Raw genomic sequence first — 15,208 nt, 5'->3', positions numbered from 1 at the left:
GGCAGTTTATCAGTCTTGTCAGTCTTATGTTGTATATATATTTTTTAAAATCATAACAAGTGTTTCAACTGCATAAACAATTATATTAGTAATCATACATGCTTAAAGTACCATAGGTATGTAATATTTCTCTATTACAAAATGGCTCTTCAAAATGCACAAGTGATGTTTGTTTGTTTCTTTGGGATTGGTTAATTCTAGGAATAAATATTCTTTTGATATGTAGAGATTGGTCCTGAGCTAGAGAAAGTCAGATTTACATCCCCATTCATACATGGAACTCCCTGGGCAACTATGAGCCAGGCAGCCATTGTCTTAGTCCAAATTGTTTCATAATGTTGTATCAGGAATATAATTAGGGAAATCCAGGGCAGGCTGTCTTTTGCTATTATTGCTAGTTGTGATCATTGTCCAGTAATTGCTAATATAGCAGCTGGAAGCTCTTGGTTTTACCTTCCATTTAAGTGAAAAAGAAAGTTGTATTACACAGAAGAGGAAATTTTCTTTGCCTAGCCATTATGTTCATGAAGAAGCCTATGCCTTTGACATCACGTGCAGCCAAAACTGAGTAACTAAGTTACTCTAAATTGGGGTTTTTCAAACTTGGCAACTTTAAGATGTATGGACTTCAACAGCCAGCAAAAACACTACTCTAAATAGAGACCCCACAAATAAGATGATCCACCACTTTTAATTCTTTGCAGTTTTGCTAAGGAAAAAAATATATACCTGAAATAAAGTGGGTGGCTGTGCAGTTTGTCTGATTAGAAGTAAATGGGATGAAACCAACTCCATGTCCTATCCAGGAAAGATTGGGGTTCCTATTTTTCCTGTGCATGGCTCAGGGTGCAATCTAAAATATGTTTCTTGAGGTGTAGCCCCAATTAACTCTATGGATTTTTTTTAAGTTGGAATGTGTGCACACTAAATACTGCACTAAAATAGAATAAGAAGAAGCACTGCTTATAGCATTCCTCTTACACAATAAAGTTTTTAACAGTATTGTTATAATTTGCTGTATGAATGGATAGTTTGGAAGTTCAGATGTTTTGGATTGTTTTATACAATCATGGCTTCTCTTTTAGAGGAAGAAAGAAATTTTACCGTGTTGTGATAACGGTACAAACCACGTTTTTGAAGCAGTAACTCAGTGCAACATCTAACGTTGTATGATTTCCTTCTCCACAGACTGATGGCTGATCGAGTGCTTGTGATTGGCAGCGGAGGCAGAGAACATGCGCTGGCTTGGAAACTAGCACAATCTGCACACCTGAAACAAGTACTGGTTGCTCCAGGAAATGCTGGAACAGCCAAAGATGGGAAAATTTCTAATTCAGGTAACTATAGAAAAGTGAAATTAGATATACAGCACTTAAGAATTTGCCTTTCAGTCTTTTGTGTTGGTAAATTTTTGGCTTTCCTGCATTCATTTTTCTTCTGTAAATTTGCTGGGAGAAAAAAAAAAACTAAAACAAGGCTAGCACAGGTTTTTTTTATCTAGAAACCTGAATTCCTTTTTCCATCAGTCTTCCAAAATCCCCACTATGTATTATTTGTTTCTGTGTATTCATTAGCATTAATAATGATATTAAGACTTGGATTCAAAGTTCTTCTTTGACTCTGTATCCTGTGGACAATTGCACAATAGGTGTGGAAAACTCAGAAGTTGTTAAAAAGGGAAATAATATATATGTGCTTCTATTTTCCAAATGTACACTTGTATCTCTAATGAAAGAAGTATCCAGTAGGTTACCTCAGGGTTGTCTCCTGGGCCTAGTACTTTCCATCATTTTTATAAATAATTGGGACACAGAGATAGAGAATTGAGAAGACACGCTTACCATTCAAAAGGATTTTGACAGACGTGAACATGAGCCTTTCCCAACAAAGTGCAGTGTAGGGTTCTACATTTAGGAAATAAAAAACAGATGGACAGGAACGATAAATAATACCTAGCTCTGCAAAAATACATGTGAGAGGGATTTGGGTGTCCTAGTAGGCCATAGATTAGGCACGAACCAGCAATGCGTTGCAGCTACTAAAACAGCCAAAGAAGCCTTGGGCTGCATCAGCAGAAATACAGCATTGTGATCATGGGAAATTATGGTTGTACTCTATACTGCATTTATCAGACTACACCTAGAATGCTGTGTTCAACTTTGGTTGCCACACTGTGACAATTCGGAGAAAAGCAGCAAATCAGGAGACTAAACCCCATGAAGATAAGTTAAAAGAACTAACTATGTTTAGCTTGAAGAGAAGGTTTAAGGGAGACTTAAAAAGCTTTTATAGGCAAGAAGGTGTGGTACCCGAGGATAAAATAAGAGCCAACAGATGGAAGCATTTCAAAGATCTACCTCTGAAATAAAGTTTACCGTAATTTTCTGCCTGTGAGAGATTTTAAGCAGTTGAGCAGTCTGTTGTCTGGAGTCATGGGTGATCTTTCACTGGAGATTTTTTTTTAAAAAAAAAGTTGGAAATAACCCTTTCGAAGAACAATTGGACAGCCATTTGCGTGGGACTGAAGATTCATGTCCAAGGTCCATTTCAGCTCTATGATTCTATGAAAATAAGCAGCATATGAATATATCAGTATATTACATAAACTTACATGTATTTCCTAGTTGGTGGTGTACATTATGTTACTTACAAAGTCGCCTCTAAATTAGAGAGCTTAGTTTACATAGCATAATATGATCATACTTGGAGCAAAACTGGGCTTTTGATCTACTTATGGCAGGCTCGCGACATCATGTGACATTGTGCAACGTCACGTGACTTTTTTCCCCATTGCCACCAATGGGGTGGGCGCGGTTTCAGCATGACGCATCTGGCCCGCGGGCCGGCAGTTTGACATGCCTGACTTATGGCATATTGACCAAATGTACTAAACTTGTCTAATTCTTACCATCTGCAGGGAAAGGTGTATGTAGTACAGAAGTGACTAAGGCTGAGAATCAACTTTATATCTTCTCAATTGACCAAAAGCATGGTAGAAGAGCATGATTAAGGGAAAGAAAGGGAAATGAAGCTAAGAGAAAGAAGAAGGATGTAACAGACCTGATTGAAGGTGGTTAGATCTAATGGAATAGAATTAATGAATACATGTGTAAAAGCAAAAAATATAGATTTCATTAAGAATAAAATGACTAATATATGTCATAAAATACGGAGTATCATCATTTAGATTGAAGGTCTCAAACTTGCAGCTTGTGAGCCTTGTGCATCTCTCCACTTCATCTTCTGTAGTCTGCAACAATTGAAATAGCTTCCCAATAAAGCCAGTGTTCTTAAATGCTCAGGCTGAATATGGGCTGTGCTTTAGGAAAAAGAGCAACCTTGTGGTAGTGACTTAGCAACTTGCCTCAGTCTGATCCAGAGAGACTTACAGCAACAGCAAGACCTTGTTATTGGGCTGCATGATTGATGCACCTGAGGATACAGTCCTTTTGTACTCCATGGTGGGTAACCTCTGAGTTACACTCAGCTTGGCCACCGAAGATGATCCAGGAGGGAATTGCCTGAAGGAGTGGAGAAGAGAGGAGAGGGAAAGTGAATGAGAAAAAGACTGATGGGACAGTTTGGGACAATTTCCATCTAATAACCGTCTTTCCCTGTTTAGGTAATGATGTTGAAAAGATGGTTGGACTTCAACTCCAGAGAATTCTGGAGGAAATAGATTATCAGGTGGGTGAAAGTATGGGGCAGCACTGGTTGCTCTTGTTGAGGGCCTGCTGCAAATGATCTTTCTTGAAGATAAGGGTTGGAGTGTGCAGACCTTGGGAGAGGAGGGAATACTGTTACAGATTTCTAAACGTAAACTTATTCACATATACCAGGGGTGTCAAACTACCAGCCCACGGGCTGGATGTGTCATCCGGAAGCCGCCCCTACCCTATTGCCGGCAATGGCAAAAAGGCTCCGATACGTTGTACCACATCATGTGACGTCGTGAGTTTGACATGTCTGACATATACAGTATGAATCAAAATAAATGATCAGGGATATATAGTTATTTTGATCTAAGGTTCTTAAAGCCAAATAGTTAAACATTCCTATGCATGATTGATTGATTGTTTGGATGGTTTATGATGAAAGAGATTGTGAAGGAGACAATGATGAAACATTGAATGTGGAACAAACTATGGTTTGGTAATCAGGAATGGATTTTGTGGGGAAATGGACTTGGAAATAATTAGAAAGGTTTTTTAAAGCATGTTTAAAAAGTATAGTCTGTTAATTCTTCTATATGTGTATACTGAGCCTTTCTTCTATCTTGAAATTGGAGAAAGATATCAATTTTCTTCGAGCCTTCCTTTGAAATGAAGAAATAATTTTGGTATTTTTGCTTTATACTGAATTACAAGAACTGCAGATTGGTTAATCAATGTTTTGACCTTTCTGGACTTAGAAACTACGCAGATTCTCAGATTACAATGAACAATTTGAAGTTTGCTTCCCAGGGCGTGCTGTGTGTCTCTGACTGAGCTTCTGTTTTTCTGTGTTTAAAACATTGAATTTCATAAATGTGTTAATATAGATGGATGAAACATTATTGGTGTTGCACATTTGTCTCCAATCTAGTTCACTATCGTACACGGTACATTTGTATCTGGATCCGCATTCCAAAACTCTGGTTGCTAGGAGCCAATTCTTGAAATATATGAAATAGAAAAGAAAGATGACAAAAGTTTTCTTGTTTCTCTTAAAATATTAGACTCGGAAACAATGAGATGCAAAGCACTAATTCTAAGAGAGTACTAGTGGGAGATAGCTGTTCTTGACTCCTTATTGAATGCAGCATAGTCATTTGGTTGGCCACTGTGAGAAATAAAATGCTAATCTAGAAGTGAGCTTTCCTATTGTATGTGTTCTTAATAAATCTTACTAACACTTCAAATATAGTGAATGATTCTTAACATTCATTAGCAGCTGGGCTAAGCCCATATTCTGTATCCACAATATGTTACATTATGAGTACCGGTATTTACCTATTTTTAATGGGATACTCTCTGATTTAATTACTCAGTGTTCTTTCAGCGTGCTTATCCAGGAGCTCTTCCTCTTAACAAGGGTTCCAGCTAAATTTAAACCCTCAGCAGTGGCACTGCACTTTACAGGGTTTGGCAAACCAGGACAATTATTAGCTAGCTCCTTGTCCTCTTATGTCTATTGCCAAGGTTGGGAAGAATTTTGGGGTTCATTACACTTGCTGGTATGCACCAAAGCATTCATCCTAACACGTCAGCAAATGGAATTTCTGCTTGTTGTTTCTGTGCATGAAAAAATCCAGGCATAGAATCCCTTTTGCCCATTATTTTATCTGCAATTCCAGTATATGTAATAAAGCAGTCCAGTTTCTTTTCAGACTACTGCCAGAGTTATAAAAATGTATTTGCTTCGTTTAGTTATCCTTTTCATGAGGAGAATGGGATGTCCCATGGCATTCTTGTGATGGTCATATGATAAGTTAAATGTACAATTTTGAACAACAATTTTTTTTTCTCTATGTTCACCGAATTAAATTTGATTCATTTTCAGTAATTTTGCTTTCATGATAAGAACAAAATTAAAGTCCTAACTACATATTCATTTTTTTGAGACATCATTATTGGGACACTCAGTGAAGAAAGGAGAAGCATAAATGTCATCTGTAGCTGCTTAAAATAATAAGAAGGAAGAAGGAAAATTCAGCTTAGCTTTCAGTCACGTGTTCTGTTTATATACCGTGTTTCCCCAAAAATAAGACCCGGTCTTATATAGTTTTTGCCTCCAAAAGAGGCATTAGGTCTTATTTTGGGGGGATGTCTTATATTTTTCATGACACCTGCCTTGCCTCGTGGCGGCGGCACCAACAACCCGTCCAGCAGCAGCCTGCGTAGCTGCCAGCCCTCTTCTGCAGTCGCTCACGTCAGGAGGCCATGCGGCACATTGCGCCACTGCCGCCATTAGGTGAGGCAGGTGGGGGAAGGGATGAAGCGGCCCCATACACCCCACACCCCCTTACTTCAGGGCCCCACCCTGCCAGGCCATTCCTTGCTCGGCGATCTTCCCTTTCACTCCCCTCCTGAGCCGGACTGTTACGGAGCCGGGGAGGGGGAAAATGACGGTGAAAGGCTCCGCTGCCACTGTGCATCGCTAGAGGGGCTTTCTTCGCGCTTCTCTCTACAGATCACCTGCCTGGCGGTAGCCTCCTCTGCCAACTCTCCTGTGGCTTGCACCGTGACCAGGCAGCACAAGGCTCCCCTGCCACCTCCCGAGCAAGGAATGGCCTGCCTGGGAGGGGCGCTGAATTAAGCGGGACATGTGGGGCAGCTCTACCCCCCTCCCCCCTGCCTCACCTTGTGGTGGCAGCGAGGTGGGACGGAGTGGGCGGTATCCTACTAGGGCTTATTTTGGAGGTAGGGCTTATATTCGGCCCACCCCCCAAAAATCAGGGTACGTCTTCTTTTCGGGATAGGTCTTATTTTTGAGGAAACACGGTATCACCCTGATTTGAATAAGGGACTTGGAAGAATTTTAATCAGACTTTTCCTTGTGTCGTGTTGAAACACCAGAGCAATTTCCTAATTGCTAATTTTTTTAGTGTAAGAGATGCCACTCATTTCAAGAAAAACTCTTAACTGTTTTGGAGTATTTATTATATAGTAGTGTTCTTTAAAATGGGTTTGAAAAGAGGGGGAAGAGCAATCCATAAGCCACACGACTCTCAGAGCTATTTCCATCTATGTTCTGTTGAAAGGATCCTAGAAATTAGCTTTCTTTTTTTAAAAAAATAAAAACTATTTTCTTACGTAGTAGAATTTTTGTTCTGAAAGGTGGAATAGGAGCAGGAGCAAAGAAAAATAGATTCACCGGATAAATTACATATTACAAACCATAGTTTAAATATCTGCAGTTGAAGTTTAAAAGGGCTCAGTTCTGGTGATGAGTAACCTTTAATCCTGGTTTATGATAAAATATGTTTGAAACTGGAGGCTTGGTGTTGCAACACCAAACTGCTATTTGCTTATTGCATAAGCAGTTTATATGTTTTTGTTTTTGCTTTTATAAAGGTTGAACCCCTTGGAGGAGGTAGTCTTGATATTCCTTGTGAATACATGTTTATATTTTATGCATTTCATGTAATATTCAAAAAAGGGTACAGTTGCAAGAAAAAGTATGTGAACCCTTTGGGATTACGTGGAGTTCTGCATGAATTGGCCATAAAATGCGCTCTAAACGTCATGTAAGTCACAACAATAGAAAAACACAGTCTGCTTAAAATAATACTACACAAACATTAGCTGTTGTCATGTTTTAATTGAAGATAAGATGGAAACATTCACAGTGCAGGGTGGAAAAAGTATGTGAACCTTTGGACTTAATAACTGGTTGACCCTCCTTTGACAGCAATAACCTCAACCAAACGTTTCCTGTAGTTGCAGATCAGACCTGCACAACGATCTGGAGTAATTTTGGACCACTCCTTTGCACAAAACTCTTTCAGTGTAGCAATATTCTTGGGATGTCTGGTGTGAATCGCTCTCTTAAGGTCATGCCACAGCATTTCAATCGGGTTGAGGTCAGGACTCTGACTGGGCCACTCCAGAAGGCGTATTCTGTTCTGTTGAAGCCATTGTTTTGTTGAATTACTTGTATGCTTTGGGTCATTGTCCTGTTGCATCACCCATCCTCTGCGGAGCTTCAGTTGGTGGACAGATGGTCGTACGTTTTCCTGCAAAATGTCCTGATAAACTCTGGAATTCATTTTCCCATCAATGACAACAATCCGTCCAGGCCCTGAGGCAGCAAAGCAGCCCCAAACCATGATGCTCCCTCCGCCATGTTTTACAGTGGGGATGAGGTTTTGATGTTGGTGTGCTGTGCCTTTTTTTCTCCACACATAGTGTGTGTTTTTCCTAAACAACTCAATTTTGGTTTCATCTGTCCACAGTATATTTTGCCAGTAGTGCTGTGGAACATCCAGGTGCTCTTTTGCAAACTTCAAACGTGCTGCAATATTTTTTTTTTGGACAGCAATGGCTTCCTCCGTGGTGTCCTCCCATGTACTCCATTCTTGTTTAATGTTTTCCTTATTGTAGATGTGTCAACAAAAATGTTAGCATGTGCCAGAGATTTCTGTAGGTCTTTAGCTGACACTCTAGGATTCTTCTTTACCTCATTAAGCATTATGCGCTGTGCTCTTGCAGTCATTTTTACAGGATGACCACGCCTAGGGAGAGTAGCAACAGTGCTAAACTTTCTCCATTTGTAGACAGTCTGTCTTACCGTAGACACATGAACATCAAGGCTTTTGGAGATACTTTTGTAACCCTTTCCAGCTTCATGCAAGTCAACAATTCTTGATCGTAGGTCTTCTGAGAGCTCTTTTCTGCGAGGCATGGTTCACATCAGACAGTGCTTCTTGAGACCAGTAAACCCAAAACAGGTGTGTGTTTTTAAAGGGCAGGACGGCTGTCAGCAACACATCCAATATCATCACACTGGTTGGAGTCAAGGTTGGCTCACTCCTGGCTCCAATTAGCTCTTGGAGAAGTCATTAGGCTAGGGGTTCACATACTTTTTCCACCCTGCACTGTGAATGTTTCCATCTTATGTTCAATTAAAACATGTCAACAGCTAATGTTTGTGTAGTATTATTTTAAGCAGACTGTGTTTTTCTATTGTTGTGACTTAAATGCCGTTTAGAGTGCATTTTATGGCCAATTCATGCAAAACTCCACGTAATCCCAAAGGGTTCACATACTTTTTCTTGCAACTGTAGAAACTGTTTCTGCTCCAGTTTCCATGTCATTGTCAAAATATATACAACAGTTCTTTTCAAATGTTATTTCAGAAGTTTGAAAAGTAAGATCCATACATCAGTCATACATTTGGTCACTGGAATGTAACATTTAACAAGGTTTCCAGAGATACGGGCACTTTTCAGTTTCAAGATGTCTGGCGAATATAATTAGTAGTACAAGGAGTTTCTCCACACATAACACAAATGTGACAATATCTTTCCTAATGTATCTTTAAAGAAGATCCAAATTGCATCCACAAATAATGGTTTATTAATTAATTATTAATATGCCATTTTCAAGGTGCATAGTTTTGCTATTGCCCATTCTTTTATTCTGAAGCAGGCGAGATAGAAAATTAGTTAAGAAGAATGAAACAAACTAGGACTATATTTTTCTATAAACCCATTAAAAAGGCTTCTCTTCCCTAAACACCATGTTTCCAAAAACGATGAAATTGTAAGAGACAAAACAATGTTTTGGTTTATCAGTTTGATTATTTAAAACAGAATGCAATTTTATTACAGATGTTTGGTCAGCGGTACTAAAATGAAGCAAAAAATTTGTCACAATGTAAATCCTAAAGTTGCCCTAAAAATGGCAGTGTGTTTTCAAGGCTTTTCTGATGTGAGAATGAAATGAAACACTTTCAAGAGTAACATCCCAGCGTGATGTTAAATGTGCCAGGTTAATGAAACAGTTTTGCATATGTTTGCCAAAATTCTTGCCCCAGTAATACAGTACATCTCGCAGCTCTCCAGGTATAAAGGAGGAGACACGTAAGAGATGGTCTTGCCTAATATGTTCATCTTTGCCAGATCACTTTAGACTTTGGAGTTATTTATTTTTGATAAAAGTGTGGGAGTAATGATGTTTTTTTAATCTCATGGTTGTCCTTCGTTTCCAAGCAAACATTACATGTAGAATGAACTTTTCTGCACAAGGGTTTTGCTGCAACATTAGACTTCTAGATCATGTCCTAGAATCATTTGGTTTGAAGTACAATATGTGGCATGACTTCAAAAATTCTCCTTTACAAACTGAACATCATTACCTGAATTACTCAAGGATATGAAGCAAGATCTTAATTCCATTATTGTAGAATTCCTTTTTCTTGGGATATGGCATAATAAAAATACTCTGCAATTTACCAGGAAGGGAGAGACTAAATTGTTGTATCAGTTCTTAAACTATTTATACACCTTTGGATTATATTGCAAACTGAACAATTAGCACACAACCATTACTAAAATGTATATAATTTCAAATGCAGCTTGGTCCAGTGGTTAAGGCACAAAGCTATAAATCAGGAGACTGTGAGTTCTAGTCCTGTCTTACCACGAAAACCAGATGGGTAACTTTAAACCAGTCAGTCTCTCTCAGCCCGATTACCTCACAAGGATATTGTTGTGGATAAAATAGGAGGAGAAAGGTGTATTAAATATGTTTATCATTCAGAGTAAATGCAGAATCTTGAATATTTCAGTAAAAATTCTTCAGCCTCATGTATACTGAATAAAATTAAAATGGTGTCTCTTTGCATGCTTTTAGATGTTTCTTCGCAGATTTCTTCCCATCTAGGCTGTTCATAAAAATAAGCTGTGAGCTAATTTGACTGCTATCTTTTCCCTTCCTTCCACAGGCTCTCATATCTTAAGAAAAAATTGTTTCTAAATTCTTTGGTTTTCTCACAAAAAATTAAAGAGGGGTTAGAACTATACTATAAATAATAAATAATTGCAAGTTTTTGTTTATCTCCTGATAGTAATCTCAATCAGCGATCATGGAGCCCTTTCCATATACTGCAGAGACCAGAAGATTGACCTTGTGGTGGTTGGTCCAGAAGTCCCTCTTGCTGCTGGTATGTCCAAATGAAATTATTTTGTTTTGCAATTCCAGACTCTTATCTAACTTATTAACTGATTGATGTTATACAATTGTACAAAATATTCTGATCAATATCCAGTATCTAATTATTATATAATTATATGCTAATAATTGGATCTAAACATACATAGGTGTACAGACACTACAGAATTCTTTTCAGTCATAATATAATAACAGATGTAACAAAATATTGTTATTTATTGGGGTATCTTAGCCTGCTGCCATGATTGAATCACAATTCAGAAATATTTGTTGGGTCAGTCCTGTTTAAGATGTAATATTTTCTTTTGAGCAACTCATAATTCCCCCATGATGCTACAAAGAGATTGATAAAGCAATGGCTGTCCATCATATCGATAAATCTCCTCCCAGTTTGTAGGATAGACTTTAGCCATAAAAGATAAAAATAGTAGAATTTACAAAGAGTTGCAGTGCCCATTTTGAAATGGTCAAAATGGTCATCCATCTATATATTTTAAAAATATAATCCATTCCATTCCTCCTCTTTTCTGGTTTTCTGATCTTCCATTCCAGCAACTACTGGCATTCTATTTTCTGATGAGCATGCAGCATGTTGACTTCCCTGTACTTTGCTGACACCTCTATTTTGAGTGTGGATAGTGCCATTTGGGCTACATAAAAACATGCATTTGGAATGCATGTAAGCCAGACATGTCAAACTCGTGACATCACGTGATGTCGTGCAATGTATCGGGACAGTTTTGCCATTGCCGGCAATGGGGTGGGCGTGTCTTCCGGATGACGCAGCTGGCCCGTGGGCCGGCAGTTTGACACCCCTGAATTGTAAGGCAGTTGTGTTTCAGTGTGCTCTTAGGAAAGTCCATCTGACTTTGAGGCATGTGTTTTTGTTAGGAATTGTTGATGACTTGGCAGCTGCTGGTGTGAGATGCTTTGGTCCTACAGCAAAGGCAGCTCAGCTAGAGTCAAGTAAGAATTTTTCGAAAGCCTTCTTAGATCGTCATGGCATCCCTACTGCAAGATGGAAAGCTTTCACTAATGAAAAAGAAGCTTGCACTTTTATTACTAGGTATAGTACAACATCTTTTATTCCATTGTCCCAGCATTTGATAAAGTGTTAGAGCTTGCCGTTTACAATATATCCCCCCTGCTTACTTAATTTTTTATTTCATTCCCTCCCCCCCACCCCAAGTGCATCTTTCCCTGCTCTGGTTGTAAAAGCAAGTGGCCTGGCTGCTGGAAAAGGTGTGATAGTAGCTGCTAACAAAGAAGAGGCCTGTCAAGCCGTGCATGAAATAATGCGAGTGAGTAACAAATGGCCAAACTTAAACAATGTGTAAATAAGCTGTTTCGTTGTCCTACATTTAGAATAATTGTAACCAGAAATAAAAGGTAAAGTTCCCCCGCACATGCGTGCTAGTAGTTTCCAACTCTAGGGGCCGGTGCTCATCTCTGTTTCAAAGCTGAAGAGCCAGCGCTTGTCCGAGGACATCTCCGTGGTCATGTGGCCGGCATGACTAGACGCCAAAGGTGCACGGAATGCTGTTACCTTCCCACTGTAGTGGTCCCTATTTTTCTACTTGCATTTTTACGTGCTTTCGAACTGCTAGGTTGGCAGAAGCTGGGACGAGTAACAGGCGCTCACTCTGTTACGCGGCACTCGGGATTCGACCCACCAAACTGCCGATCTTCTGATTGACAAGCTCAGCGTCCTAACCCACTGAGCCACCGCGTCCCTTTGTAACCAGAAATATTTTACTATAATTAAAAGAAATTGGCTTCTGATTGATTTGGAATATTTTGTTCTTCAAATCACCCAGGAATTGTGGGCAGGATTTTTAGTCTGAGAAACAGATCAATTGGTTTACATTTTACTATGTTTAGATGTTGCTAATTTGCTGAAAATGCACCATTCAGTTTGTGTCAAATAATAACTTATGTCTAACAATAACAACACTATAATTGTTTCATACTAAATATTTATACAATATTTTAAGATCTTTGGTAGTGACAATAAAGAAATTATTTGTAAGATGAAAGCATAAGTTTTTAAAAATTGCTTGGATCTGCAGATCTTGGCGTTAATTTAATTTAATGCCAAGAAAATATAACTTCTATCCTAAAAAGAAAAGGAAGAAATGCTTTAGATTGGAAAAAAAAGTTATAATGTGTCATTGCTGCTCTGTCAAAATATAGCATCTGAGTGTTTACCATATGTTTTCTAAAACTTTACAGCACTGCATTTTAAGGACCACTAACTAGTTTATTTTTTCATTAATATACATAATTTTTCATCTAAAGTGTTTTAAGGAAAGCCTGATATTGCAATCAAATCAGTGTAAAGGCAACAGTCATATGCTTTTTAGGATACTAAATTCTACTGAATACACTGTGCCATTCCTCTGAGTAAATACGGACAGAATAACTTTTTAACAGTTTGGTCCCCCTTTAGATATACAGACTGCAAATTCCAGAATTCTCCAGCCAACCTAGCCATTGCTAAGAGTTCTAGGAATTGCTTCATCTATCTTCAAACACTATTTTTGAAGAACTCTCCCTTACAATTAAGCTGCTATCTGTTACTTGAGATTAAGCCCTCAGTGAAAATGTTGAGTATTTTTTCCAGTATGCATGTTGAAATGAGCAATAGAGCTGTGATTTAAGACAGCTTTCCTGGCCCACTGTCTCCAAATGAGTAGATTACAACATCCATCAGCCCAGATAGCACGGTCCAGTGACCCCCAACCTTTTCGATACCAGGGACCAATTTTGTGGAGAGAGGTTTTTCTATGGACTGAAGGGGGCGTGGTTTCATGTGTTGCCTGCATCCCATGGCTTTGCTTGTTTGTGCAGCCCAGTTTCTGGCATGCTGTAGATCGGTGCTGATCCACAGATCGGGGTTGCAGACCCCTGTCATAGGCAACAAAAAAGCTAGTTGGAGATCATGGGAATTGTAATAATAACAAATCTGGAAAGAGAAAGAGGGAGGGAGGAATCTTTCACATTTGAAGAAGATATACTGTTGCGTGATTCACATGGGGACACAGAGGTCTCACAAATTGGGAAAGCTACTTAAAAGAATGTAGTTTGTTTCTGAAAACAGTTGTTTTCAGCTGAGTGAGTTATAATTTCGAATTTGAAATGAATGGAAAATTATGGTATTTTGCAGATGGCTAAACTAAGGCTAGTATTTTTTTTAAGAAAAATGCAAAAAATCAAAGGAAAAAAACTCTATCATTGCTTGGGATTCCAAAAAGAATACTTGATTTTTCTATATAACAAATTTACAGAGTCCATAAAATATGCATGTATCTTTAATGCAGGATAAAACTTTTGGAGCAGCTGGAGATACTGTTGTGGTTGAGGAACTTCTTGAAGGAGAAGAAGTTTCTGTAAGTAAATAAGATAATAGAGGAGTCTGTTGAAGTCCGTCCTATAATTCTTTCATCGTTCATGCACAGCACAACTATCTCCTCTAAAATTTGTAATGTAAAAGTTTTCAGAAATCCAGTCAAGGTAACTATTTTTATGCTTCTTTCATTTCAGTGGAAGAGTTCATCCAAAATCACTGCTTAACTCTTCCTTACTGAAAACAATAGAAATTAAATGTATTAAACTTTGGCTATCTTATTCCCATTTTGAACATTCTACAAAAGTTTGAATTAAAAGTTTAGAAAACCAAGCTCTTCCTGTATGAATCACAGAAACAAAACAGGTGATTAAATAAATATAGTGTTGTTTTGATCAATTAATCTTTACGTTGGCTTTCTCTTGAATATTTCCCATGTTGCTGGTGAAGAGTTACCTTGTGGTAAGATGGACAGCCAAGAAATTATATACATAAATAAATAAAACTCCTAAATGGAATCAAAGCTTGGATTTTCAGGAAATCCAGTCCAACCTTTATTTTGGTCATTCACAAGCATACCACATTCAAACAATTTGATAAGAACAAACAGTCAAAACCAGAATATTGGGCTTGATTAAGAGTTCATACAATATCCAAATGAATATAAAATAAATTGATATAGTTTAGATATTTTATCAAAAGAATGAAAATAAAATGGACTATGTTTTTCAGTGCTTTAGTGCCTTTCTCTACCAGCCCCATCTTTTTTAGACAAGCTATTTAAATTTTGTTAAAGTCTGTGAGTATTGATGTTATTATTTGACAATAATCATTCCTTAGATAAATATTTGAAATGATCTCAGTCTGATTTTTTTATGAAATGTGTTTATTGTTTATTTTAACAATAAACAATAAGATGCCAGAGGAAATAAGTTAGGGTATGTAAGTATACTTTGTACAACCGATCTCTTGTTATAAGCAGGATGTTACTTATAATTAAGAGCTGAATAATACTCAGCTGCAGGGCTTTTTTTCTCATTGAACGCTCAGAACGGAGTTCCAGCACCTTTTTTGTATGGAACCTTGTAGGGTAGGCAAGGCGGGTTGTATGACGTGTGAGTTCCGGCACCTTTTTCTTTTACAAAAAAAGCACTGCTCAGCTGTATAAGTTTAATATCACGGTTATTCCCATTGCATTGTTCTTATG

At 38.1% G+C, this 15,208-nt stretch overlaps 1 protein-coding gene across 3 annotated transcripts in view; it reads left to right on the top strand.

Moving 5' to 3' along the window:
- LOC308668204 (trifunctional purine biosynthetic protein adenosine-3-like) overlaps positions 1-15,208 on the top strand; it is a 47,118-nt gene that overhangs the window by 6,242 nt on the left and 25,668 nt on the right. For all 3 annotated transcript variants that reach the window (XR_014026473.1, XM_081327932.1, XM_081327933.1), the window contains 5 exons: positions 1,189-1,337; positions 10,552-10,647; positions 11,547-11,721; positions 11,845-11,956; positions 13,976-14,044. Coding sequence is in view for 2 of the 3 variants with exons in the window: in XM_081327932.1 (XP_081184058.1) it covers positions 1,193-1,337; positions 10,552-10,647; positions 11,547-11,721; positions 11,845-11,956; positions 13,976-14,044 (597 nt within the window). In the remaining variant the exon portion in view is untranslated. The remainder of the gene's footprint in view (positions 1-1,188; positions 1,338-10,551; positions 10,648-11,546; positions 11,722-11,844; positions 11,957-13,975; positions 14,045-15,208) is intronic.

Source organism: Vipera berus (assembly GCF_964194415.1).
Source record: "Vipera berus genome assembly, chromosome: 4".
In the NCBI taxonomy this organism is placed as follows: domain Eukaryota; kingdom Metazoa; phylum Chordata; class Lepidosauria; order Squamata; family Viperidae; genus Vipera; species Vipera berus.
The sequence above is the reverse complement of the archived record's forward strand: the minus strand, read 5'-3'. Positions and strand labels throughout refer to the sequence as shown.